General features: G+C 49.7%; 1 protein-coding gene across 2 annotated transcripts in view; it reads left to right on the top strand.

Annotated features, from left to right (window-relative positions):
- The first annotated feature begins 2480 nt into the window (after positions 1–2480).
- Positions 2481–25419, top strand: part of B3GAT1 (beta-1,3-glucuronyltransferase 1) — a 40132-nt gene continuing 17193 nt past the window's right edge. Inside the window, exons 1-3 of one of the 2 annotated variants that reach the window (XM_056322779.1) lie at positions 2481–2945; positions 23650–23767; positions 23919–24065. In XM_056322779.1, coding sequence (XP_056178754.1) covers positions 23764–23767; positions 23919–24065 — 151 coding nt within the window. In that variant the 5' untranslated portion in view covers positions 2481–2945; positions 23650–23763. Of the gene's footprint in view, positions 2946–23649; positions 23785–23918; positions 24066–25419 lie in introns of both variants that reach the window. The other variant, XM_056322780.1, reaches the window with a different exon arrangement.

Genomic DNA, 25419 nt, shown 5'->3' with positions numbered 1-25419 from the left:
CTCTGTATGTGTCTATGTCCCTCCTGAGCTTCCTTGATACTTTTCCCAATGCCTTTCACCTTTGTGAGTCTTCAGAGGCACTGGTGCAGGGCTGAGCCTGAAATGTTACTGCTCATCTATAATTTTTATAAATCTCAGGTGCAGCACATCTCCTTTCCCTCCTCCCTGAGTTTTTATGTGTTTAGGTTTTGTGGCAGGACTGGTTTTATATCTCTTCTCCCTTGTTTTCTCCCCTCTCACGCAGCCCTGAAATAGTCAATGAATTTGCCGCTTCTTAGCTCTTGATATAGGCCTCAAGGGACAGTTCTTTCCTACCCATCTCCTGAATGCCATAGCAGCAGGTAGCCTGGGACACACTGGAAAAGCGCTGGGTCTGAATCCGCCCTTTTGATATAAGTGGACATTATGCATTTTTAATAGACACGGAGTTCAGTGAAACCTTTAGTACTAGCTGAATTGGCGCAAAATTCCCAGGCAAGTAGTCTTTGGAGCTGATCTCTCCCTAGGTACCTTGCAGAAAATGAGACCAAGGACAAAAAAAGGCCATGTTCCCTTTGATTGCAAGAACTGTCTTGTTTTGCAGAGGAGGTGACTGAGCAGAAGCTAGCCTGGCTGTGCAGGCTCTTTAGCTGTGCATGAAGGATTCTGCACTGGCAGTTCTTGTTCATCCTTGTTTATCCACAGAGCAGGTGCAGCTTGAGGGGAGAGGCTGTTATAAAGCACCTTCCTTCGAGCATCGCCCTCCATGGACAGTCCTTCAGCACTGGCCTGGAGGCATCATTTCCCTGGTTTTTCCAGTATAGGCCTTGCCAGTCTCAGCAAAGCTCATTTGCACCTGAGGCGGTGGCTTGGGGCCATGCGTGGAGTCCTCCAGCTTCCTTCACTTCAGGAGGAAAGGGTATGGGGCCTCCTGCCCCTGGCACTGTGGTGTTGCAGTTAGGATTTGTCAGCGTGTCTTGATGGTTGCTACTTTGCAGGTAATGTTTTGATTTGCAAACTACGTAGCGGAAATCTCTGCTCCCAGGTTCCCCTCGAGATGCACAAGTTGAAACTGGGGTCTGAATGCTATAGGTTCAAAAAAAAAGCCCGGTGGAAATGGTGGGAGTCACTGGTGCAGATCACAGAGTCCTTCGCAACATGGACCTCAGCTCCCTGAGTACTGAAGCTTTTCACAGTAACTGGAAGGTTGTGGGTTTTCTTTGTTGTACCTTTTTTGGTGAAGCATAAGTAAATCTGTCTGCACCTAGAGGTTACCATGGCACTGTAACCTTACCAGATCTGGAAGAGAAGGAGTAACAAGGGAGTAGCTGTAGCTGTGGATCTGTGCATGTCCATTTTGGAACATATAGCTGGCAGAAGATGGTGGTATATGGAGGAGGTTGGTCTGGCTGGAAGCAGGCGAGGAGGCAGCAGTAGCAGGACAGGTACAGGTAACTCACCCCCAACCTCAGGACTGACTTCTGGCTCATGTTAAACCATCCAGCTGTGAGCGTGGCATCCAGAGACATATATACTGTGGTGTTCAGCCATCTTGGAGAGATCTGCTGCTGAGCATGAGTCAGCCGTGCCTGGGTTAACTATTAAAGGGCAGTATCAGGAGATAAGATCTCTACTCTACTTCCTCAGCCCCTTCAAGCCCTGTGTCCTCCCAGTGGTCCCTGTGAAGGCAGGGAGTGCACCTAGGGTCCTGCTGCATCGTTAAAGGTCAGAGAAGTGTCCTGTCCACCCACTGGGCTTGGTGCAGTTGTCCCCAGATTAGAGGCAGCCCTGGTCACATCCAGAGCCTCCTTCCTGGGGGGGAAGAGTGTTCCTGCTGTCCTTTGCCCAGTGCCAAGCCCCACAGTCAGCTGCCAGGGTGGACGTGGGCGTACCTCGCTTTTGGGTAGGGATGGCTGAGTGGGGCCGTGGAAAGACATGGTGCTAGATAGAAGGGGAGTTGCATGAGATCTAACGAGTGGTACCTGCTGCTTGCAAAGCCCAAGTGGATTCGGCTGGGGAGCCACCAGTCCGGGCACGGAGGCATGCACAGCGAAGAGTGGAGGATGCTTCTGCTAAACCGTGTGTGCAGAAAGTGGAGCAGAGCTCACTCCGCCTGCCTTCCTGAGAGGAACCTTGCTTCCCACCTAAGCATATGGTGACTGCTTTCTCCCAGAGAGGTGCTGAGCCTCCTCACCAGCAAGACCCTTCTCTCACGTCCAGCCCTTCCTAGCCTCACACTTTGCGTTTGCCTGCTAAGCTGGGAGATAGTCTCCCTTAGCCTGTGGCTGCAAACTCAGTGGGTGATGCCGTGGAGTGAGGAGAGCAGGAACCAATTCCTTAAGGGGCCATCTCAGAGCCTTCCCTGGCTTTTCCTCCCATCGCAGGGAGAAGTGCCCCTGCCTAAGTGGAATAAATTGGTACAGACCATTAGCAGCGCAGGTCCTTCTCTGGTGGGGGGGAGGGAAGGGGCTGTCAGCACTGCTTTGGATACAAAGCAGCCAGCCACGCTCTGGCTCCTTCCTCCCGCACCCCGTTGGCCTCCTCCTCCTCCTCCTCCTCCCTCTCCCTGTTTGCACGCTCCCTCCCTCTTTCACTCTCTTTCTTTCCCTTAACGCCACGCTGCAGAAAGGCAGACCTGGGGAACTGGAGGTCCACAGAGGCAGTGGAGGAGGAATGCTGTTTCTTTGCGAGTGAAAGGAGGAGGCAGAGAGACAATGAAGGAGTGTCTTGGTTGCTGCCTGGATTAAGAAAGCATACATAATAATAATAATAAAAAAAAATCTGGACCCAACAAACGAGGAAAAAGGGAGGAGAGGAGGAGGAGGAGGAGGTTGCTGGGGGGAGCCCACTCCAGTGGGTGAACAGCCGCTTTGAATCGTGCCTCTGTTCCCAAGGATTAAAGCATGAATGGGAGCAGCTTCCCAGCCACGATGGAGAGAGAAGGCGGTTCAGGCTATGGGAATAAGGTAACTCTTGCCTCTTGCCGGCGTTGCATGGCTGAGCTGAGCAGGACAGAGATCCTTTATGCACAGGGCTGGGGGTGTGTGTGTGTGCATGTGTGTATGCAGCGGGCAGAGAGTGGGAGGAAGCAGGAAAGACTCCAAAGCGATTTTTCTACCCCTCCCAGCGTATTTAAAGAATGCAGAATGGGTCCCGGGGGCTGCAGTGCTGGAGATCACTTGGCCCCCGCTTTTTCAGGCTGGGTGCCTGAGGACACCAAGCTGCTTTGCCTGGGGAGGGCTGGCTGGGTCGTGGGGAAATACACTTGTGCCTTGCCTCCAGGAGCACTGTGCTCCCAGCCTTGCCCCCCCAGACCTGCACCTGCTCTGGGGCTCCCCTCGTGGGCTTGAGCGCAGCTCTGGGGGAAGCTGCGTGGGGACTACAATGGCCCAGCGCCCTTCCAGCCCGCCGGTGCATCCGTGCAGAAAGATGGGAGGGAGGTGAGAGGCATCTGAGAGAGTTGCTTTTCTCTTCCCGTGGTCATCCTCTGTCTTTTCTTTGCAACAGAAAGGGATGGGATTTAGTAGGAGGGGGAACTGAAATCCCTTTCATTCGTGCCAGCAGTGGCGAGAGCCAACTTTGAGGCTGCTTAAAGAGAAAAGCTTTCAGAGTGCTATCTTTTTGGAGGAATAGGAGATGGCTGAGCGATGCTTTGCCATCTGAGGAGTGATCTCTGTGTTGTGTTGTGTTGTGTTGTGGGAGTGGGTGGAGATGAAAAATAGTGATTGGAGGGGGGGGGCAAGTCTGTGGTGATCGATGGAACTACCCACAAATGATGCTTTCCTTTTCCCTGCTGGGCCTCTTGCTGACTCAATTCCTGGGTCGCAGACCTGAAAGTCCTGATTTCTCTCAGTCAGACCAGAAGGTGCAACTTCAAATAGTATTGGGAGGTGGCTTGGCCCAGACGTTTGGGAAAGCACCGTGGAGAACCTGATGTTTACAGCTGTGGAGCCCATATCCTGTTAATCCCAGCACGTAGGGGTCTTGGCTGGGCAGCCCTCACTATCTTTGGCAGGATCTTGCTGCTGCAATATCCATTTGTTCTGTGCTCTCCATCAGATACCCTCTCCTCCTCTTGCTTTCGGGGGGTTCTTGGTGGGTCTTGGCATGGGGCTAGGAAGCATTTGCTTTGGTTGCTTATATAATGACGTGTCAGAGGTCCCCAGTTTTGTGCACACGGTGCAGAAAGTCATGAGCCCCAGTGTGCCATCAATTGACGTAAGAGCTTGTATGCACATCTAAGGAGCTTATGGTCCAATGTTCTGGACTGGAAGAGACTATGCAGTCTGTTGCATGGGTCCGTACGTACTTGTCTAAATTGTTAGTGTCCCTGAGCATCTACAGTGAGGTGTCCTTAACTTGTGTAAATGAGTGGGGCTGGGTGCGTTTGTGTGTGCACATAAATATGGAAGAAGGGCTGTGTAAATGTACAGGGGAGCTTCAAAACATTCTTTTTTTTTTTTGGAGTAATTCTCATAACTCACCCAAGATTCATCTTACTTGCCTGGTTCGTGTAATTAGTTCTTCTCTGTACAGAGATCCCTAATGCAAATTAATCAACAAAGATTTGGCTAGAAGGTTACATTAGCTGGGATTGCTTGGCTTACCCGACAGAGTTAGGATCAAAAAGATGTAGGAAAATGGAGGCACTCGGGGAAGGAGGGTAAAATATCTTCTTTCTGTATGTAGCACCCAACTCTGTTTTCTGTGTCAGCTTTAAAGTATTGTGGAATATGGAAGATGTTCTGGTAAAAGAATTGAATAATTAGCCAGTGAAAAAGAAGGATCTCTCTCCCGGGAGGGAAATAGGGGCCAAGAGCTCTGGAAATGGCCAAAGCCAGCAGGACAGTGCGCGCTACTAGAATGGAAAGGTAGCTGATCAATAGTTTTATTTTCCTGGCTGATTATGTATGGGCATGTGAAAGAGGAAGAAAAATGAAATCTGTGATGTTGGTTCTGAGTACTTTCCCATTTCAGGCAGCTGAGTTATAAATCCCTCGCTGCACACACACACACGCACCCCAGACATTCCTAGTGAAACGCTGTCAGCTTCTCTGTTGGAGTACTGTGAACTTAGTCGTTAGCAACGTAGCAGCGGATTTAATGAGAGCTGGCTCACTCCAAGCAGGGCTGACCAGAGGAAGATGCAGGAGAGGGGACCCAAGTCTCGTGTCGTTTCGATTCCCTAGGACAGCAGAGTGAGAGGGCATCGGTAAAGGTCTCCTGCCACATGCATATGTGGGCAAAGACACATTCTCTTCTCCTGTGGCTTTGTCCTCATCCCAGCAGTGTCTCGCAGAGCTCCAGTCAACTACAGCAATGCCTGGATTTGCTCTTTCCTCCCTTGACCTGCAGCGTTGTTCTGCATCTTTCTGGCTTTTGCTTTGCAACTGTGCACCTTCTGAGGCAAGAAGAACAGTGTGTGCCTCCAGCATGCAGGGCCTTGTCGGTTTTTAGCATGCTCACAAATGCTGCATCTTTCTGGCAAACAATTGCTGTAGCTAGGAGATGTGGCTGACCAAGAAATCTTCCAGTAACTAAGTGGAAGCACATGCTCTCCCCTTGCGCGAAGCTAGCTGCTCAGTGTCAAAAGAATACCTTCTGAAAGGAAAACCGTGCATTCTGCCCTTTTAATCTTTTCCAGCACCCTCACGTTGCAACAGCAGAAACCTTGGGAAATGAAAAGAACTGTCTTTTAAGGGATGCTAGGGCAAATGTTGCAATTCATTTTTTAGTGTTTCTTGGAGACTTGCCTTTTGCAATGCTTTTGCTCTCTATTGCCCTTGCTTTATTTCTACTAGCCCAAAAAAAAGTTATGCAAAAGCAGATTTTTCTCAAAACCCAGTGGACACCCTTGAATCCATAGGAAGACAGGGATATGGTCCTTTCTTGCATCACTGCGTTTTGTCTTGCAAGGATGAGCAGCACCAGAGGCTGCCTGGCTTCCAGGGCTTAACAACAAGATCTCTGACTTCTGAGGATGCAGCAGGCCTTGGTCAGCATCTTTCTCTGTGGGTGATGCTCTCTGTGGCTTTCTCACCCTCCACTTTTTCTACAGCCCTCCACTGCATGCAGCAGCCTTGAAAAGTTAGGTGGGCTGTAGCTGTAAGTCTTGTTTGGGGTTAGGGCTGAAGGTGCATTTGGAGGGGCTTCAACCCACCTGAAGGCAAAGGGAAGCAGTGGCATTGGAAGGGCTCTCTGCAGTGTCTTTTTCATGGGTCCCTGTTCTCTGTGACATGTTGTCTTTTATGCTTTGCTTGTGGAGATCCTGAATTGGTTACCTACCAGTGTTTTGCTTCTCTGGTGGCAAGAAAAGTGATTTTTGCCAAGCCCAAGGTCTGAAGAGCAAGGGTAGATTCTCCCTCTGTCTCCTGTGAGCCCCAGCTGTTTGTGTTTGGGTTGGCAAGTTGACATCAGGGATGGATTCACCTTCAGAAGTTAATAAGGGCTTTGCTGAGTGGAGATCATAGGGTGTGGCCCATAATTAATCTTCGTATCCCAATCTAGACACGTGGACCACCCCCAAGTGCTCTAAGTAATACAGCATATTAGTCACTATTGAATATATCCTCCTACATTTTTTAATGGGAACTCCACGCCTCCAGAGAACCAAGGCACCGAGAGGCTGAGGAAATAACTGAGAACAATTCACTGCGCTAGGGAGCAGATCCCTGTCCCTTGCAGTGCTAATGGCTTTGTCCCACAGATTCAGCCAGTTTACTCCTCCTCCTGTTCTTGACCATCTCCATCTGCAGATATGTTAATTGTACCAAGTGACACTTTTCAAGGCACATTGGTTCAGAGGCTCATAAAATGACTCCTGTGCAGTGAGCTACCTTATGGCTACCTGTGCTGTGCCTGGAGCACGCTTGCACAGGCAGCTTTGTGAATCTGTGGTTTCCATCCTGGCCGGTGTATAGAAGTGTGTGTTCTTCCCCGTGTGCAGCTGTGTGCAGATGCACACGTATCTGTGTTTCTGTCTGAGAAATGCCCTGTCCTGCCTGAGTACCACGGAGCCTTTAAGCAACTTGCCAGCTGCAGCAGTACCTGAGAAACCCCTCCAGCTATCCTACCCATATGAGCCATAGGGAACACAATGCGATATGCTTGGCAGTGACAGCAGAATAAATAGGAAGTGCTCAAAATTCCCCTCCTGCCTTGCTCTGTGCTATTTTCCTAAAGACGGGACAAGAGCTAAGCTTTTGTACAAAGCTTCCTGCGCTTCTTGTGCTGTTCTTTAAGAACAGGTGATGTATTAGCTTTCAAACGGTGTGTTACTGCACTGGTCACTGTTGGCCCAGCTCCAGCCTGTATGCTGCCCTGGAATGCTATTTATTGTTAGTTCTTGAGACGTGGTTTCATACTCCAGAGTCCTTGGTGCTGTGAACATCTAGTCTCTGCGCTGGAGCATAGCATGTAAGTAAACAGGATAGACAGAGAATATGCTGCATGCTTGGTTTTGATGGAAGGGTAGCCAAATGCTAACAAGAGAAAGGTGATTGGCCTGTGATCACGTAGGGAGTCCCCTGGCAAGGACTGGGAACCCGAAGAAGAAATTCTGCCAATTAGAATGGGACAGTCATCAGAAAGGCACTAAAAAAACCTGTCTGAAATCTCTGGGGAGGGGATTCACATCTTCACGTCATGATTGAGAATTCTCTCTGTTCAGCTCCGGGCTGTTGCAAAGACATGCATCCACTGCAGAACCCACAAAAGAGAGATGTCCGCTGACCCCTGAGTTCCTTCCACAGTGTCTGCTGGAGACTGGTTATCCTCTCTGAAATTGCAACAGCTGGTGCCCTGCTAATGCGATGTGGAAAGTAGAGTTCAGACTCTCCTTCCATTCCTGCCCTGTGCACTGTAGACCAGTGGGCTGGGCTGTCAGAAAAATTTGCTCTTCTGCACTCTCTGCCATCTGGGAACACTGTCAAAGCCCAGTGGACAGGGAATTGAAAGGTGTAGCTTGGAGAACAAAGTCTGCTTACCCCCCAGAAAGGTGGGAACCCCTTTGCTTAAGTGCACTGAAGATGCAGATGTTCAGCGGTATAGGAAAGAGAAACAGGCATTTCCAGGGTGCAGCACATCTCATCTGAAGGCATTCAGCTAAAACAGGCCAAATGAATTCTCCCTGTTAATGATAAAAAGAATCTAGCCAGGAAGCTCTGCTCTGGGGATCTACCCCTATGGCACTGCCCGAAGCAGGGATGGGTGTCTCCCACCCCAGGTCCTTGCGGGTGGACCCTGCAAGGCCAGCGCAGCTCTCATCTAACCTGTTTTGAGTGGGAATTCATCTGGAGCCAGATGTCTACAACTGCAGCTGCAGCACAAAGGTCTCCTCCTGGCTAGCTGGAAGGTCTCCCTCCTCCAGCCTCTTGAATGCCACACATTATGTTGTGTGGGTGGCAGAGCCCCAGTTTCTCCAGTGCCACAGCCCACTGTGGCTGTGGGGGCCAGAGTTCATTGACAATGAGATACACTTCACTTTCTGATGGGAAAAAGGGGCATGGGATTTGTCTCAGCTGCCTTGCTGGATGTCATTCTTAAATGCCCTAGCAGTTTCTTCCTCCGATTTGGCATCTGAAAGACAAAAGAAGGCTAATCCAGAAGAAATACCTCGACTCTGCCTCACCTTCCATTCAGCTGGAAAGAGACCAGGAGCAAAAGGATGGATGCTGAGGCTCTGCTCTGGATTTCATGAATGGATGAATGTAGAGACGCAAGTGGGGATTTTGAGGGGATTTGGAAGCCTGCTTGAGGATTTGTCTGGCATGCAAAGCATTTATAATACTTCCAGCATTATCATAACATAATGCCAGCATGATTTGGGGCCCACTCCAGCTCTCAGTGAATAAAAAGCCTAACTCCTATCACTATCAGTGGGAGAGGGATCCCACTTTTGATAAGTTGTAGTTTTGCATACCCTGTCCTCTTGTCCTGGTGGCACAAAGCAAAGACTAAGATGCTTTTGTGTGCTGCTGTAAATGAGTGGCTCCGATTGCATATGTGTGTGGGTGCTGAGCAAACTGCACAAGTAACACTGCCTCGGAGCAGCACACCATGGCCTCTTGCAGAGAAACACAGTGTGACAGTGGAGTGGGTGCCTGGGTTACCTCCCCCTGGGCTTGTCTATAAATACCACCTTGGTGCTGAAGTGTTCTGGCTAAACTCCTTAGACTTCATCCTTTGTTTTTCCATCTGTTTAGCAGCTTCTGAAGCTAAAGAAGAAATGTGTTCCAATGCATTTCTCTTTATGCAGGTGGCCTTGTGAGGGCCAGGACTGTACTTACTGGGGGCTGCATGGGAAGGTCCTTGGGGGAGTCCACCTTCTCAGGGAATGAGCAAAAGCCAGCAGGTGCTGGGGAGTGACATTGCTCTGGCCACACAGGACCAGACTAGGTGACCATCTATGATTATTCCATCTGAATCCCACAGACGGTGAGACGGAGAGTAAACCTGGAGCTTTGTTGAGACACTGGTGGCCCTGCAGTGCTTCTGGCTAGTGCATCCAAGTGAGCTTTTTCCAGCTTCAACTCATGTCTTCCCCATCCAACCACAAAAACGTAGTGCCACCCTTGTATTGATGCAGCAGTCCTATGGTAGGCATTAATACCAACGTCCCAAGGCCCTCAGCTCATCCCCACACAGAAGCACCTCAGAGTGCTGAACTTTTTTTTTTTTTTTGAGTGTTTTTGAGCACTCCAGTGCAGTATTTGAGGCCTTTTTTGCAGTCTGCACTGATGTGCTTTGCTTATTTTTAGAGTGGCTCACAGTGCAACAGGAGATACACTGAGCTTGCACGTTTCCTCCTGCTTCCTCCTCTCTCTCTGTGCCTGCCCATCCAGCCTTGCACGTCGTCAGCAAAGGAGTAGCACTTCTGGAAGGATTTTTTGTACGTGTAGATGAGGAGCAGCACTGAAAAAAATCATTCATACTGTTTCATTGGATGTAGGAGCCATCGTCCAACCCAAGGCAGCTGTTACACAGTTCTGAGCAGTCCAGCACTTCCACACTCAGATTCAGACTGAATGGAAGGGAAGCATAACTTTGCTATTTTGTGTGAGCCCCTGCATGCCTGCTGTAGCTAGATGCCTTCCTGGTATGTGGATAACTCTGCGGGGGCCTGTGACAGCATGCTAGATAAGTCACTGATCCTGTGGGCACCACGTCACTTCCCATGTCCTCCTTGCCCTGCCATCCCCCTGTCCCTGGGGGGGACTGTCACTGCAAGCCTAAGGGAAAGGTTGGAGTTTGTGGAGTGTACAGGAGGTGAGCGATATTGTGCCGTAGCCATTAACGAGGTACATTAACCAGATGATGAGGGAGCGGCCTGACAAGGTTGTTAACTCCTGTCCCTCACCGTAACAAAGCTGTAAAGCCCTCCAGAGGGATCGAAGTGAGAGCAGCACTGCACTCTTCTCGGTTCAGTCCAGGCTAAGAAAAGAGCAGCTTTGCAGGAGGAATTTTGTTAGAGATTGAGTGCAGTACCTGGAACCTATTTTGATTCATGAATAAGTTGACACTCCTTCTGAATAATAGATGCACATGATGGTTGCTGAGAAGCAGATCTGTGAGTGGGCTGGGTCTCTGAAGGAGGGAGTGAGACATACGGAGCAAGCTGCAGTCCTGTTCTGGACTGGGAGCGTGCTGGATGCTGGAAGCCTGGCAGGACTGTGTAGGGATGGTGTTTGGATGGTGAACAGGCATGACTAACACGGGGGGGGTGCTTGTTTGGTCTTTTCATGTCTCCTACAGTCAGTATAGACCACTGCCCAGCTCGGGCTCCGGGGCTGAGGAAGATACGTGTTTGTAATGATGCCACTTATCTGCCTCCATGAAGGGCTCGGTGTGAATATGTGAACGGGAGGAGAATGATGCTATGACTAAATCCTACCGCAGTTTCTGCTGGGGGTCAGCAACCCGTGATGTGTGTCTGCCAGGGCAAGCAGGCAGGTTTGGGACAGCACAAAGCAAGGCTGGACGCTGAGAGCTGGGGCTTTTTGGGGGAGGCAACAACTGTGCTTAGATTAGCAGGGTGTTTTAAGATGCTGCCTCACGCAGTGGTACTGAGAGGCAGCCTCTTGCTTCCTTGAGAGACAGGTTTCACCTGACTTTCTAGTGGCACGTTTTGCTTCTAATTTGGGAGAGAGAAGTATAATCTGGCACAAGCCTGCCACCCTTGAAAGGCTGCCAGACAGTTTATGGCACTCTCTGTCTGCATGCTCCCTACAGCCTCGGTGAGGTACAGGAATATTCTCTCCTTCCTATCCTCAGCTCTTGCAGTAGCTGCAGGGATGTAAAGCCCCAGGAGAGGCTGACTTTGGCTGTGTGACGTGGGGTTGTATGGGCATTCAAAGGTTTATTCAGATGGGCTGTGATCCACTCGGATGAACGGCAGCTGGTTATGGAGATTAGAGCTACAGAAGTCACTACTAATGAATAATTCTTCCAGTGTCTTTCTTATAATAGTGACACATCCACAAGGCGTGACTCTAACATATTCATTTTCAGAGTGTGCAGCTCCTGGAATGACCTTCTGTGAGGGTTTGAAAGTATTTGTTTCTGTTTGTCAGTTAGATGAGCTCATTTCTGGCATTATTTTTACTGGGGAAAAATTGCAAATGCTAGAATTAGGAGCACTGACAAGACTGGGCGGAATTTGAGTGGTAAGGGTGGGATTAGGAGCACTGACAAGATTGGGTGGAATTTGAGTGGTAAGGGTGGGGGCCAGGACAACTCTACCTGCATGTGCGTGAGGTGTCCCTGCAGTGGTAGGCTCTTTGGGCGGTGGGAAGCTAGAATATGCTAGCTTGGCCTGAGCGGTGAGATTCAGGTGTGGCAGGAGACAGTTCAAAGAGCCTGTTGAAGCCACCCTGTTCAGCCCACCCTTGCGTGGCTCGGTTTGAAGGCACATCTACTTTAGACAGAGTTAGTTACTCTAAGTTATTAGTTCAGCTCTGAAATTCTCCAAGTGCTCAGCCAAAAGCATTGAGAAGGGGGCCTGGCAGGCATAACTGTGAATAAAATTACTCTAAAATGAATCCCTTGGCAGCAAGGTGGAGCTGTCTGGATGCTGGAGGTGTAGATACTATCTCTGCCTCCAGCCTGGCAGACCAGCCTCAGGAAGAAGCAAAAACGGCAATAAAAGGTGCCGTTCTATAAAAAAAGCCCAAAGGACAGCAGGAGGGGGAGCTGCCAATTTCTGCCCTTTGTGCAGGAGCAACTGTCCATGGCACTGTGAGGATACCGGAGTTATTGTCACCGTAATCGCGTGAAGAGGTGCTGGGGTCAGGAAAACAGTGCACACAGTAAACCTGTTGCTGCTGAATACTTCTGGGGTTTGCACCAGAAGGACCTGTGTGGGGGAGGGGTGCTTTGTCCTGTGGAGCAGGGGCGCTGAGCTGTCCCCCTGCCACTGCCCCCTCCCCTGGCTTTGGGAAATCTGACAGCCGCGAAGCCTGTGGTGGCAAAGGATTTGTTACAATCCTCCGAAGCCGTCACCCCACACATACACCTCCTTTCTTCCTCCAATTTATTTTTTAATAATGCTGCCAACATTGTTTCTCATCCCTGTCCGTGTGCTCGGTGCTCTGCCTGGCAGTCCTTTTTGTCTCGCCCAGGCACCTCGTACCATACCGCTCTAATGGGAAGAGACTCTGGCTGCTGGAGTAACAACTCATCCAACAGCCTGAATCACTCTTGTTACAGACCAAATTGTGAACTGTGCAGCAAACCCAGGGCTGAGACCCCGGGTTGTCGGGGGAAAGGGGTTGTGGGATAGGCGAGTGTTTGCATTCAGGTTGGGACCAGCACATGCACTCCTCAGCCGCTAACGCTATGGCGCACGTTCAGCTTGTAAGTCTTGGGATGCTTCCCAAAGCAGCGTTACATTGGGTGGATGTGGGAAGGTGGAGGATCAGGGAGTCCGGGGAAACCGGTTCAAAAGGGAGCCTGCAGAGGAGGCAGAATGAAACGAGGTCTTCAGTCTGCGCTGAGAAAATCACCACAGTCAGAGAGCCTGAAAGAGGAAATTCTCTTTTTTGTCAACATGACAGCGACTTGAAGGAGCAAGTGTGTCAAGATGTCCTCACACACGTGCTGCATCCCCCATTTTCGTAGCCTGCATTCTGCATTTGCCAGGACGCCCTAGTCCCTCGAGCTGCAAAAAGGCTTTAGAGCTGTGTGCAGCTCTGAGTCCTTCTGAGTCCCGGCAGCGCTGATTTCTCCCTCTCTGTCTCGACCATCGTTACTATTCTGGCTCATTATCAACATAGTCAAAGAGTTTAGTAAGTCTTGTTTTTAAAGATTAGTCATCTGCAGGAATGACATTTGAAAGACTTGACAGTTCCAATCAAATGACAAGGGCTGCTCTTGTGCTTGAAGATATTTGTTTAATTAAAAGAAGGTAAAGTCAACCTGACTAATTAAGTGTTGTACATTGAAATACAGCCTAGGAAAGTACAGATGTGGTCCTAGTCACTTGAGGAAGCTACCAGGCTGTCGTCGCATGGTTGAACAGGCCTGAAGGGAGTGTGATGGGTCTGTGCCGTAGCTCTGTTGATAACCCAACGTAACTCTGTTCCCTCCGTGGGCAAGGGATGGCCTGCCTCTCTGTCCCTGCCAGGCAAGGTTGGTGACAGTCGTAATAATAAGGATGTAATTTACCTGGTTGATTTGAGATGCACCATAATTACTGCATGATTACAATATTCTTAGAGCAGCCATTACAAAACCCTCCAGGTTCTCAGAGCTCCCCAAGGACTTGTCTCGCTCCTCACCTTGCAAGTCAAACCCTGCAGGGTAGTCTGTCTGTCCGTCAGTCGTGCCTGTGTCTCTCTTTGTGACAGATAACGCGTGCATGCTTTCGGCCACCTGTGGATTAGAGTTCCCTGGCGCTGAGACACTCTGCGGGCCAGAGGGAATATTTCCTTATGTCCCAACTAGTTTGGTGGCAGGATGGTGCTTGGCCAAGCCAGTCAAGCTTCTGCAAGTGGTGAAGATGGTCTTGGAAGTGGCAGGGGCTGGTGAGTGGTACAGGTGGGGAAGCTGGGCAGCAGGGAGAGGCACTCGTAGGTGCCTGTTTCCCTGTGTGAGCTGCTTGTTCACTGCTTTTGTGAGTTGGGCTGTGAAAGTGCTGGCTTAATTCTGTCTCCAGCTTTTGTTTGGCTTCTCCATTTCTTATTCATATGGAAAAGATCTGGGCTGGGTTTGGCCCTTGGGTGATTCTAAAATTAGGAGAAATGACCTTCCCCAGGCATGCACACCAGGCCGCCAGGTTGGTGTGAGCGTGCTTTGCCAGCACCTCAGGCATCAGTGCCTGTGCCATTTCTGTATTTAGCCTGTGAGCTACTTGAGCCTTGTGATTCCTGTCCAAAAGCAGGCAGCTATTTTCATCTCACCTCTAGAGCAAGCTGAGGTGCAGGTGAGCCAAAAAAACTAAGCCACGGGGAAAGCCAGAGTCCGAACCAGGCTTAGATTGGAAGCTGGACAAACTGGTAGATTTAGCCCGTGCCTTTCCCACTAAGAGACAAACCAGGAGCCAAATCTCACCTCCTCGGGCAATGCTGGAACAGCCCTGGGTTTATTGGGTTGGCATACGGGATTTTTATGCTAGTAGAAGAAAAGAAATAGTTTCCTTCCAAATGCCTCTCAAATGGAAGACAGGCCGTGTTATTCTGACACGTCAAAGGTTCCTCGGCAGGCAAGAGCCTCCGTGTTCACTGTGGCAAAAGGAGGTGAAGGAAGAAGGACGAGTACCCCACCGGAGGCCCTGTGCGCTTCCTTTCAGCAGGCACAGTAGGGTTAGGAGACCCTGGAAGGGACCAGAAATTGAAGGGGGATAATTTTAAAATGACCTTCCTGTTTTCAAGGAGAAGGTTGTGTAGGTTTGTGGCTGTACTAATGGACTGCAGAACTGCAAGCAGCGATTGATTGTGTTGTAAGCTGCTGAATTATAGTTGGGCATTTGCTTTATCATTCCTGATCCACCACCACCCCCCCTTCCCTTTCCATGCCGTAGCATGAAAGAATCAATGTTAATCCCTCAGTCCCATTAGTGACTTTTGCAGAGGTCACGGGCTGTCGGACTCTCTGTGCCCTGTTTGACCACACAGCACTGAGTGGGGCTTAGGATTTGAGCCTCATCTCTTTAAAGAAGCCCTCTAACGGGGATGGAAGCTGGGGATTTTCTCCGTAGGTTGGTGTAATGGTTTTGGCTATGATTTCTTGACCGACTGCTAACCAGGGAACTGAGAGCAATGAGTGCCATGCTGCGTCTTTGCTAGATCTGTCCCGCAAGGCCATAGAAGAGAAAACCTGCAAGAAACACTTCTGTGACTGTGTCCTGCCAAGCACTGATGCTACGATATAAATATATTTCTGCAGCCCTGGGGTATGCTATGATGCTGGAGTGTTTGTTGCTAGGGCAGCAGCTGACAAGGACTCTTGAACAGGCTACTTGAGTAGGGTGCAGCAGCTGACCTGGGAACCCTGACCCTGGTGCAGGCTTGTCTGCAGTGAAAAGGTGGTTTGCAATAAGGCCGACAATTTTATGTGAATTTATAGCTCAGAAGCTCTTCAGCATGAATTACCTGCATGGCTGCTCTTAGTGCCTCTGAAATACAAAGGCACTAATTCCAGGCTTGCACAGCTGCCTCACGAGCAGCACGTGTTGGAAGTGGCGTTGTGGGGAGGAGTGCGGAGGAGAAGCCGTGTGTGAATTTGCAGCGTGCTAGCAGCACTCTGCCTCCCCTAAGCAGGAACAGCACCCTTGTGCTCCCACAGCAATGGGTGCTCCTCGCTGCCTGTCCCAAGCACCTTGAAGCCTGGGCATTGTGCATGCCGTCAAACAACTCTGACAACAGCTCCTGCAAAGCAGTTTTTACTTCAGTGGCATCTTCAGGCACTTGTGCTTACCACAGCTGGTGTTTTCAAAAGTAACAGAGAATTTGGGTGCCTGCATATTTTTTTCCTCAGCCTTCAAAAAACACATGTTTAAGATACTTGATGTTTGCTATTGCAAAAGAGAAAAAATACACTTTTAAAAACTAAATCCCTTTTTAAGGTGTTCAAGGTGCCCAGTGGTGGCGTGCTGCAGGGGCAGAGGGCTAGCTCGCTCACTAGCTCAGCAAGGCTTCTTTTTCCCCCTTTTTTATGCATTATAATCAGGTTATTAATAACTCTAGAGCAGGATTAATTTTTTTTTTTCCAGGGTAGGGAAGAACTCAGTAATTAAAAGTACGTACTGATGGCTATGAAGCCAGGTCTCAGGTCCAGAGCTGATGAGCTACCTTCCAGCTGATGCTGAAAGGTGTGTGGCACCTGCTCCGTGCCCTGCCTGCAGCCGAGCGGGGAGGTGGGCTCTGCTGCGCTTCCCCAGCCTCATCTCCCCAGCCAGTCAAGAGGCAACAGCATGTGGGAGGTGAGCAGTCTCATCTCCGGGTCTGGGAACGGGAACATACTGCAGAGCCAGCTGGGAGATAAAATAGGGCTTGTGTCTTGCTGGGCACAGCCCTTCATGTTTGATGGCCATACTTGTGAACTTTCCCGGGTGCCAGTGTAATGGGAGGCAGCCCCAAGCATATCCCACCAGCCCAGGGTTCTAGGTGCACCTACAGAATCCTTACACCCTTAATTCAGACAGTATATAAAAGCCTGAGGCTTCTCTCAACCACTAACAACAAAAGCTGTGAACCACATGGTGGGGAGGTAATCCTTACTACAGCGTTAGCAGGCGTCACAGTCTTTCTTCTGACAGCTGTGCCCGTTCCTTCATCACCCGGGTACGTCACACATTTGACTTATTAGACTTCCTTGGGTGGAGAAAGGCAAGTCCACAGGGAGCCTGGCGTTAGCTTGCCATGTTTGGCTCAGTGATTCAGTCTTGCACATCCCGAAACGGTGGCCTTCGCTGGCCTGCTGGTGGGACTCGCTCCGTACGGGCTGCTGCCTCTCTTCCATGAAGCACCACATGGAAGCATGTGTCTTCAAACCCTTTGGACAAAGCATATGCAAAGCCTATTATGGAGCTGTGGAATTTAGTCCAATCACGTTGAAATTGGGTCAGCCTTTGTTAATGTCACTTTTAAAAATCTATAGAAGTCAGCGGCGCACAAAATATGCAGTGCAATGCAGACCACAGAGGTGGAAATAGAGTGTCTGGAAATATGGTTGTTTCTGACAATGCTGGTGTGGCCTGAGCTGTACGAAGGAGATAATTAAGGTGTCGTGTCACCAGTTGGAGGCAACTTGATGGAGAGGCCCTTAAATGAGCTATTTGTTGGAGCACTTTTTTCCCAGCGCTCATTCAGCATTCACCCAGAAGCAACCTTAAAGGAAGTTGAACAACTTTCTGATGCTTGTTAAAATTTGGCTGAAGCTCTGAAACTCAAGGGTTTATATGTTTTCCAAACTGGTGGGTGGTTCATTCTAATTCTGGATATGCAATTTATTCACATACACAACTAATCCTTTTTCGAATCCTGTTAAGTTCTTGTTCTTCTTAGTATCCTGTGGCAATAAGTTACAGAAGCTAATTGTGCTTGTGTTGAGCTCCCTTGATCCACTTTGCTCATGCTTGCTTTAAATTTTAAGTGTTGTTCTGAGAAGCTTGGTTAATATTATTTTTTTCCCGTGAGATAATCTGTGTTCTTGATCCCATTTGTTGCAACAGGGCTCAGGGCTGGAAGGGTAGAGTAGGTCAGGTTTTGCCTCAACTGTTGCAAGGTTGGGGAAATTCTGCAGTCTCTGCGCCTCCGTTTTTCTAACAGCTTGCAAAATGCAAGGTGGCCCCTGCGTGTGTAGCCAAGGCAAGTGTAGTGACAGACCTAGGGTTTGCAGGTGAAGCTGGACAAAAGTATCGAGTGGAAGAACAGCCTCCTAAAACTAAGCTTCCTTTCCAGGCTTTTCCAATATTCCTGAATTTTCTAATTTTTGTGTTTAAGAAAACAAAAGAAAGAAAGAAAGAAGGGGAGAGGGAAAAAAAACACAACAACAACAAAAAAAAACCACAAAAGCAACTAACCACGTTGTTATTTCTCTGGTTTTGGCCACAGGAATTATTCTAATTTTTTAAAAGAAGGACACAAATGCTGGGTGAAGAGTTGATGCAAACCCTCACCTACCGTCACAGACCCAGTCTGCATTAGCTCATTTTTGATTCCTGAGGATGAATCCGGTTCTCCTCTAGCTGGCAGATTGGTAACGGTGGTCTGAAACATTTCTGAATCATTCTCACTCCCTTTCCTGACTTGCAGTTCAAGCTTCACGTTGTACAGATGAGCTGTAGCTCAAGGATGGTGCGTTGCCTGTCGCGGCGGTTGCAGCTTTCTGGGGGGGGGGGGGCTGGGCTGTAAACCCTCTGTCCTTTTCTCTCGGCAGTCGGGAGAATCTGAGGTTGAAATTAGCACCCCTGATTAAATCCTCGAAGAACAAGCAAGTCTGCACGCTCATTACTCAGTTCTGGCTACGTTCTGCTTAATAACTAAACAGTAATTAGCTCCACAGTTTTGCTACTACACTTATAATAGCCCCCATTAAAGTTATGGGGGTTTTAGGCAGTAATGGCTTACAGAGTAATTAACGAGCAAGAGGCTTTTATTACTACCTTTATTTTTAGCCCGTGCTTTACAAGCCTTTTCTGCCAAACACCAAAATCTTAGACAGAGGCTTGTTGTGCCTGTCTCCTGCCATGCGATGTATGCATGGAGCACCAGGAGCCACCGGTGTCCCCGCGGGGGGGGAACCCAGCACCCCCAGTGCCTGCTGTGCCACGTGATTGCAAGGGAGAGCCGTAATTACCCCGTGCCTCAGTTTCCCCATCTGAAGAATGGGCGTGACAGTGGCACGCTCACATGCCTGCAGTCATTTTTTGCAGAAGACAACCAGCTCAGGTGTGAGCCTGGATGTGAATTCAGGAGGGTTTGTTGGGTCGCAGGGGCTGTGGTCCAGCTGCTCGGTGCACCGAGGTGGGCGAAGCGGAGGGACCTGCTGTGGCTCGTGCCGCTCCTACATCAGTTTCCAGCAGGGAACAGAACCTTTGCTATTGCAAAGGTGAAAGGAACCCTGTGTTTAAGTTTAAGGGGTGCTTTGCCCAAGGGGAAAAGCTATTAGTGAGAATATACTTTGTATCCTGAAGTACAGGTGTTTATTTTCCTTGTAAAGCTTTTGTTGTAGGATTTGGCTGTGTTTGTTTGTTATTTCCTGGCTGGTTTGTAATACAAGTGTTTGGTATGTTTGTTTGGGTTTTTGGTGTGTGTTTTTCTTACATCAAGACAATATTTTTACTCCAGCGACAGGTATATATATAAATTCAACTCAAGCAATTCTTTAGTTTCACATGGTCTAAATCACTGCTGCTTAGAGTGGGAAAACCGAGGAGTAATGATGCTGGGGCTGATCAGCCCCAAAGGAAGAAGGTAAAACTGACTGTAAGCCATCTTGCAGATCAAATCAGTGTTCCCTACGGTAAGTGTGCGAGCTGACGCCAATTAACGTGATTTAAAAAAAGAACCTTCTCTGTTTAATAATCTACTATATTAATAACACGTGGCTCCAGGATTTATTAAAGCTTTTTTGTTAGATGGGTGCCCTGTTAATATTGTCATGCCTTGACAGCATTGCCCTCTGCCGGAGGATGCGAAATCTTTCACCATGTGGCATCGCCCTTCTGCTTTCAGCACATCGAAATACATTTCTGCCAAGGAAAGTCTTTCCAAACTAGGCAAAACACTTTTGGTTTTAATATTTTAACCCCCAGAGCGCTTACATTCGAGCTGGTGATTTGTGTCTTTTGCCTGATTTTTCAAAACTTGAAAAAAAGAAGCATACTTTCTGAGGTGGAAAATAGTTTGGTCTTTTTTATCAATTCGTGCTTAAATTTGTTCCTCCTCCTTGTTTTCCCTGTGGAGGAGAAGACAGCAGAAGCCTAAAAATTGACAATCTGAACAAAGCCACGTTTTGTTTTGAACATTTTCCATGGGAAAAGGAGAGTGGCATTGTGATGGGACAGGGCTAGAGTGAACGCCTTGAGGAGGGGCATAATTTTCCCCAGACTAATTTTTGGCTAGCCTCACTTGTGCCATAAACAGCAACAAAAATCATTGTTTGGCTTTGATAGCAAATTTTTTTGGATGCAGGGCAAGCCCTCTGTCTTGGGCTGTGAAGCCGTGACTTCACAGCCCAAGTGAAGTGGTGTAAACTCACAGGCAACCATCTATTTCCTATCTGATGATGTTCGCAGGAGAAAACAGATTTTACCTGTTGCAGCTTTAACACGTGACGGTTGAGGTGGGGGCATGGCTTTGTTACACTGAGAACTGGCGTCACCCTGCACCCAGGCCCTCAATTGCATTAGCGTGTTGAGAGGGAACACACTTGCAATACTTCATCGGGATCCAGATTTCATTGAGCTCCCAGCAGCCCCAAGTGAATTCTTATGACGTCCTTCAGTCAGGCTTCTCAGGGTCATCAATAAACTGAAATCGCTTCAGGGATTAACAGTGAGAAAGTGTCTTTGCTGCGGAGCAGAGTGCCTGGGATGCTGTGGGTGCCATGGGCGGCTCGGTGTGCAACAGGGGGTCAGGGCACAGCCTGCGGCTCCGCATTCTCCCCCCAGCCAACCACCGACATCTGCGATTCGGATCCACGCCGGGGTTGCGTTTCTTTGGGCACGTGGAGCACACCGTGTATAGGGAAGGGAACACTAATTACGGCCACTGCGTGCTGGGTACCTGATTGACATCTGCAGCCCACAACTGCCGACGGTGCGAAAGGAGCTCAGTGTTCAGCCAGCCCCGCGAGGACATGGGTGCAAGGTTCCTCACGGCAGAGAGCACCCACCGTCCCTGGGAGCTCCCTGCTGCCAGCCCAGCAGGGCTGTGGAGCAAAGCCGATGGCTGTCTCTGCTGGGGCACGAGTGGGCTGTGCTGGCCCTTGGCAGCTGGAGCACCAGTGACAGATGATTGACCAGGGAGCTGCTAAATGCTCTGTAGCAAATTAAAAGGAATCGAAGCTGAAGAGACCAATGCATAAATCGTTGGAGCCTGCTCGTTTTCCCCTGTGTGGAGGGGGTAGACAGCAGAGCAGCACCCCAGCTCAAAGGTGCCCGTTCTCAATCCTACAAAGCCGAGGGTCAGCCTGTCCTACGGGAGGATGCTGACAATTTGAGTCTGGATTGGCAGGAGGCAGGGAAAAGGTGTCTTAAGGTAAAAGCACTATATCTGGAGGAAGCTGCCCTTAACAAGCAGGGCAATTGATGGGTGCCAGCCCACTGTGGCAGCTTGCCAGATGCTGTGAATTGACTCTTGAGAGGCTTTTTTGGCATGCCATTTCCTCCCACCCCCTCTCCATCCATGGTGCATTTGCAGCAAAAGCACTTTCCTAGGCAAGGTGTTCAAGCTTTTCAGAGCTGCCCCTTACGGCTCTGCCCTGTAGGAATGCTCAAGGGGCATGTTCTGGCTTTGTTAGAGGATTCAGAGGATGCCAGCGCTCAGTGTCCTCTGTTCAGGCACTGACAGCAACTGCAGGGACAGCAAGGATGAGGCCAGATGCTCTTTCCTGAGGGCAGTGTGTGCTTTGGCAGTGCTAGGCCAGCGGGATTTCTCTGGCTCTCAGAGCTGGACAGGGATGTAGCAGAAGGCTGGTGTTTGCTGGAATAATTCCTCCTCTTCCTCCCTGGTTTATTTTGTCTGGATGAGGCTGCTTTCTCCATTTCTGAAAAAATAGGGACAAATCTGCGTAGCTGGGAGATGTTTCCTTGAAAGTCTGCACAGCGTCCAGCTTCACGTAACATATCCTTGGGCTGTGAAAAGGTGTTTACTGCTGGTTCCCTGTACTTGACTGCAGGAAACCCTGCTTTCCGTAGAACCAGATGTGTCTGGTGTAGGTGTTTGTTGCTGTTTCTTCTGGAGAGCCTTCCAGAAGACTAGCTCCCTCTTACCACCCTCACTAGCTGCGGCTTGCCCTGATCCCCCACAACCTCCTTCCACACCGCTGGATCCTGGCATTTCCTAAACGCAGTTTGCCCCCATATCTGCTGATTGCACCCTCTGCATGGTACTGGAGGAGGGTAGGTGCACATGAGGAGGATGGGTCCCCAGCTCTGTAGATGCTGGCACCATGATCTCTGGCACTGGCTGTTGTATGGGAGGCGGCAGATCTCTCGCTGGTGAGAGATGTCTGGGTGGGGAACTGGCTGTTTGCTAGAGTTGGCTGGAAAATTTTTGACAGGTTGGGTTTTTGTACGTGTGGAAAAATGGATTTGATGAAGCTTTTGTTGAGGGACATTTACATGTCCCTTTTAAGGGCAAAGGCCAACCCATGTTTTCCCTACCCCTTGTTTTCCCTGGTAAATTAATACCTCTGTGATTGAAGTGCTAATTTGGAAGAACCAGGTTCTGTCCAGCCACTTGAGTATCGCTTGCTTGCACTTTAAAACAACTGTGTATTGGTTTGTGGAGCCATTTCGCTCCAAGTCCTCCACTGGGCTCAGTGCTGGTGGCTGACTGTACAGCCCAATGCTCGAGGCACGGCCAAGGGAAATTCAGCTCAATCCAAGCTGGGCTAATCAGGGATTTGAACCTGGATCTCTCCACGACTGCCCCATGCAACCAAGCAGAAGCAAGCTCCGAGGTTCTCGGGGGCGGGGGGGGGGCGGGAAACATTTGCAAAGTAGGGTCGTAGCTACAGCCCAGGCTTGTGGAGCTCCCGCTGATTTAAGGAGAGGATCTGATAGTTTCCAGGGCACCACGGTGGCAGTGAGTGACCAGCCAGCCAGCGGCTGTGCTGTGGGAGATGGGTGCTTTCCCCCAGAGCAGACTGCTACCCAGACTGCGGTATTCTCTGGGCTCTCCTTTGACTGCAATGCAGCCCTTTTAGCAGCAGGCTTAATGCGTTCCCCCACATGGGAACAGTGGTACTAAACTGCTACCCATGTTTGCAAACTGTCCACCGTGCGTGTCCCTGCTAAGTGATGTACTTTGCTTGCCAAGATACTAGGATAAAATACAGTCTGCTTAAATCTTGTATGTGCTTGTCTTGAATCAAACTAAGCCATTGTGGCACTTTAATATACTCCAGTCGCAACACCTCTGAGGTGGAAGAAATGAACCTGAACAGGCCACTGGAAGCCTGAGTTAAAACTGGCTGCGTCAAAGATGCCAGCGGGGGGGTCTGAGCTGAGGGGGTTACAGTGGTGGGCAAAACACAGGGTCACTAGCTTCACTGGAGCCGTGTTCCCAGGAGCATAGGTACAGCGACTCAGTGCTGTGCCTGGCGGAGGGAGGGGGTCTGGCTGGGTCTGAGCACTTGCTGATGTGTCAGACAAGTAACGTCGTCATTATGGTCCCTGCTTCCTCCCAGGGGCTCGGGCCTGGCGCGTGGTGTTGTGAGGCTTGGCCAGCGTGGGTGAAGGGTGCTTTTCTGCTGGGGGATGGCTCAGACATCGTGGCACTGAGCAACTTCAGCTTGGCTGAAGCAAGGGCCTTGCTTGACAAGTGGGACGCAAAGGAAAGCAAGGCTCTGAACGCCCAGGAGGCATCTGTCCCTGGTGGGTGGGACACTTTGCTGCTGTTCCCTGTTCCAGCTGATTTACTCTTCCTGAGGAGGATTTGTGAACTCTCTTGAGCAGCTCCCCGCTACTTTTCTCTGCCTGCTCACCTTTGCTCTGTGTTACAGGTTTCCTTCAAATGAGTCCCTGAAGTTCCTGCTGGCAGCTCCAGCAGCGTCCTGTAGAAGTGCCCTCCTGCTCCTGGTCTCAGCGGCCGAGGCCCCTCCAAACCTGCTTCTGCAATGGGTGGGTTGTAAGCACTGGTAAGACCTACGAGTCGTGTCGCCTTCGTTGCTCTCTCTCTCGCGTTCTCTCTCTCTGTCCTTGTTCCTTCTTGCCCATTTATTTCTGTTCTCCATGTGCTCTGCTGTTCTGTCTCTGGGGTTTTCACTGTCAGGTAATGAGGAGCTGTGGGTCCAGTCAGTCTTGGAGATGCCGAAGAGACGAGACATCCTGGCTATCGTGCTGATAGTTCTGCCCTGGACACTACTAATCACCGTCTGGCACCAGAGCACCATTGCTCCACTGCTTGCAGTGCACAAGGGTGAGAGAAATCAAACCAGCCCATGCCAAGTCTGTGCATCCCTCCCTCGTCCTCATCTCCTCTCTCATTTCATTTCTCCATGGCAGCCATGCTCATCTCAGCTCCCAGTCCATGCTCATGCAGAAGATTCCCCACTTCTGCTGTAGGAACAGCCCAGCGCTCGTAGGGGTTCTTCAGAGGCATCGATCTGCAAGCCATGAGATATTGGCCACACTTGGAGGGTTCTTTATGACCTAAATCCAGAGCACTGAAGGAAGATGCTTTTCCTTGTTCCCTGATGATGCATAAGAGAGGAGTACCTTCCTGCTAGCCTTTGCAGCGTTCTCCACACAAGTTAGTCCAGCAGGAAAGCTGCAAAAAAAACAGAGAGCAGAGCAAACAAACCTGCCACTTGAGACAGCTGCTCTGGGAGACGTGAGGCAAAGAACATTTTCTAAGTGTCCTCAGCAAAGCAGCAAACTGGTGCTCTTACACTTGAAAGAGAAGGCAAGAGCCAGCATCTCACCTGATTGTCTGATGGAGTTACAATGCTGTAAGAGTCAGCTTCCACACTACCTGTAACACAAAGCATTAGATCCCTGGCCCAAATCAGATGAATGCAGGAAGTTCTGAGGGATCCTTTCTGGCCAGAAGGGTCCTAGTTTTTATTGTGTTCTTTGCATAGCAGCAACACCTAAGGGTGTGAGAGCTCTTGGAGGCTGGAAGAAGCCAGGCTGCCTACTGCTGTCTTCATTCTTGGTTCTGCCCTTCTGCTGAGTGCCAGGGCAGGTGGGTCGGTTTGGGGAGGCTTGTCTGTGGGGAAGAAGGCCAGCTCATTTTCTCTCCCACTTCCCTTTCCCTGGGAGGTTCTCTCCCCTTTTCCTTTTAATGTTTGCACCCATCCTCCACAGTTGCTTATCCTTTGGCTGAACAGTCTGATGTGCAGTTTGAATTTTCAGAGTCTGTCCTGAGCAGCTTTACATTTCTTCCTGGAGTACTGACAGCCACCCATGAAGCTTTGGGCAGTTCCTAAGGGAAAAATGACTGTGATCCCCTCTGGGAGGTAGACAGTGTTTCAGAGGATGAGGGATCTACTGGGCTCTAAAAGAGAACTTGAAAGACTACTAAGAATACACCGTCTATAAACCAGTTTAATTCAATGCCCTGAAAACTAGGAGCTGGTTTTTGTGAATGGCCACGGACACTGAGGTTAGAGCACAGAGATTGCTCTGCTCTGACTGTCGTGAACTTATCAACGATGCTGGTAAGACACATCCTCTGCCACTGCTTCTCTGAGCCCCTAGTGGAAAATGAGTGGTGATAGAGACCAACCTGAAAGCTCTTGGGAGAAATTGTTTTGTTCTTTTGTAACAAG

Source organism: Falco biarmicus, chromosome 20 (assembly GCF_023638135.1).
Source record: "Falco biarmicus isolate bFalBia1 chromosome 20, bFalBia1.pri, whole genome shotgun sequence".
NCBI lineage: Eukaryota > Metazoa > Chordata > Aves > Falconiformes > Falconidae > Falco > Falco biarmicus.
This window is presented reverse-complemented; position numbering and strand designations above follow the sequence as displayed.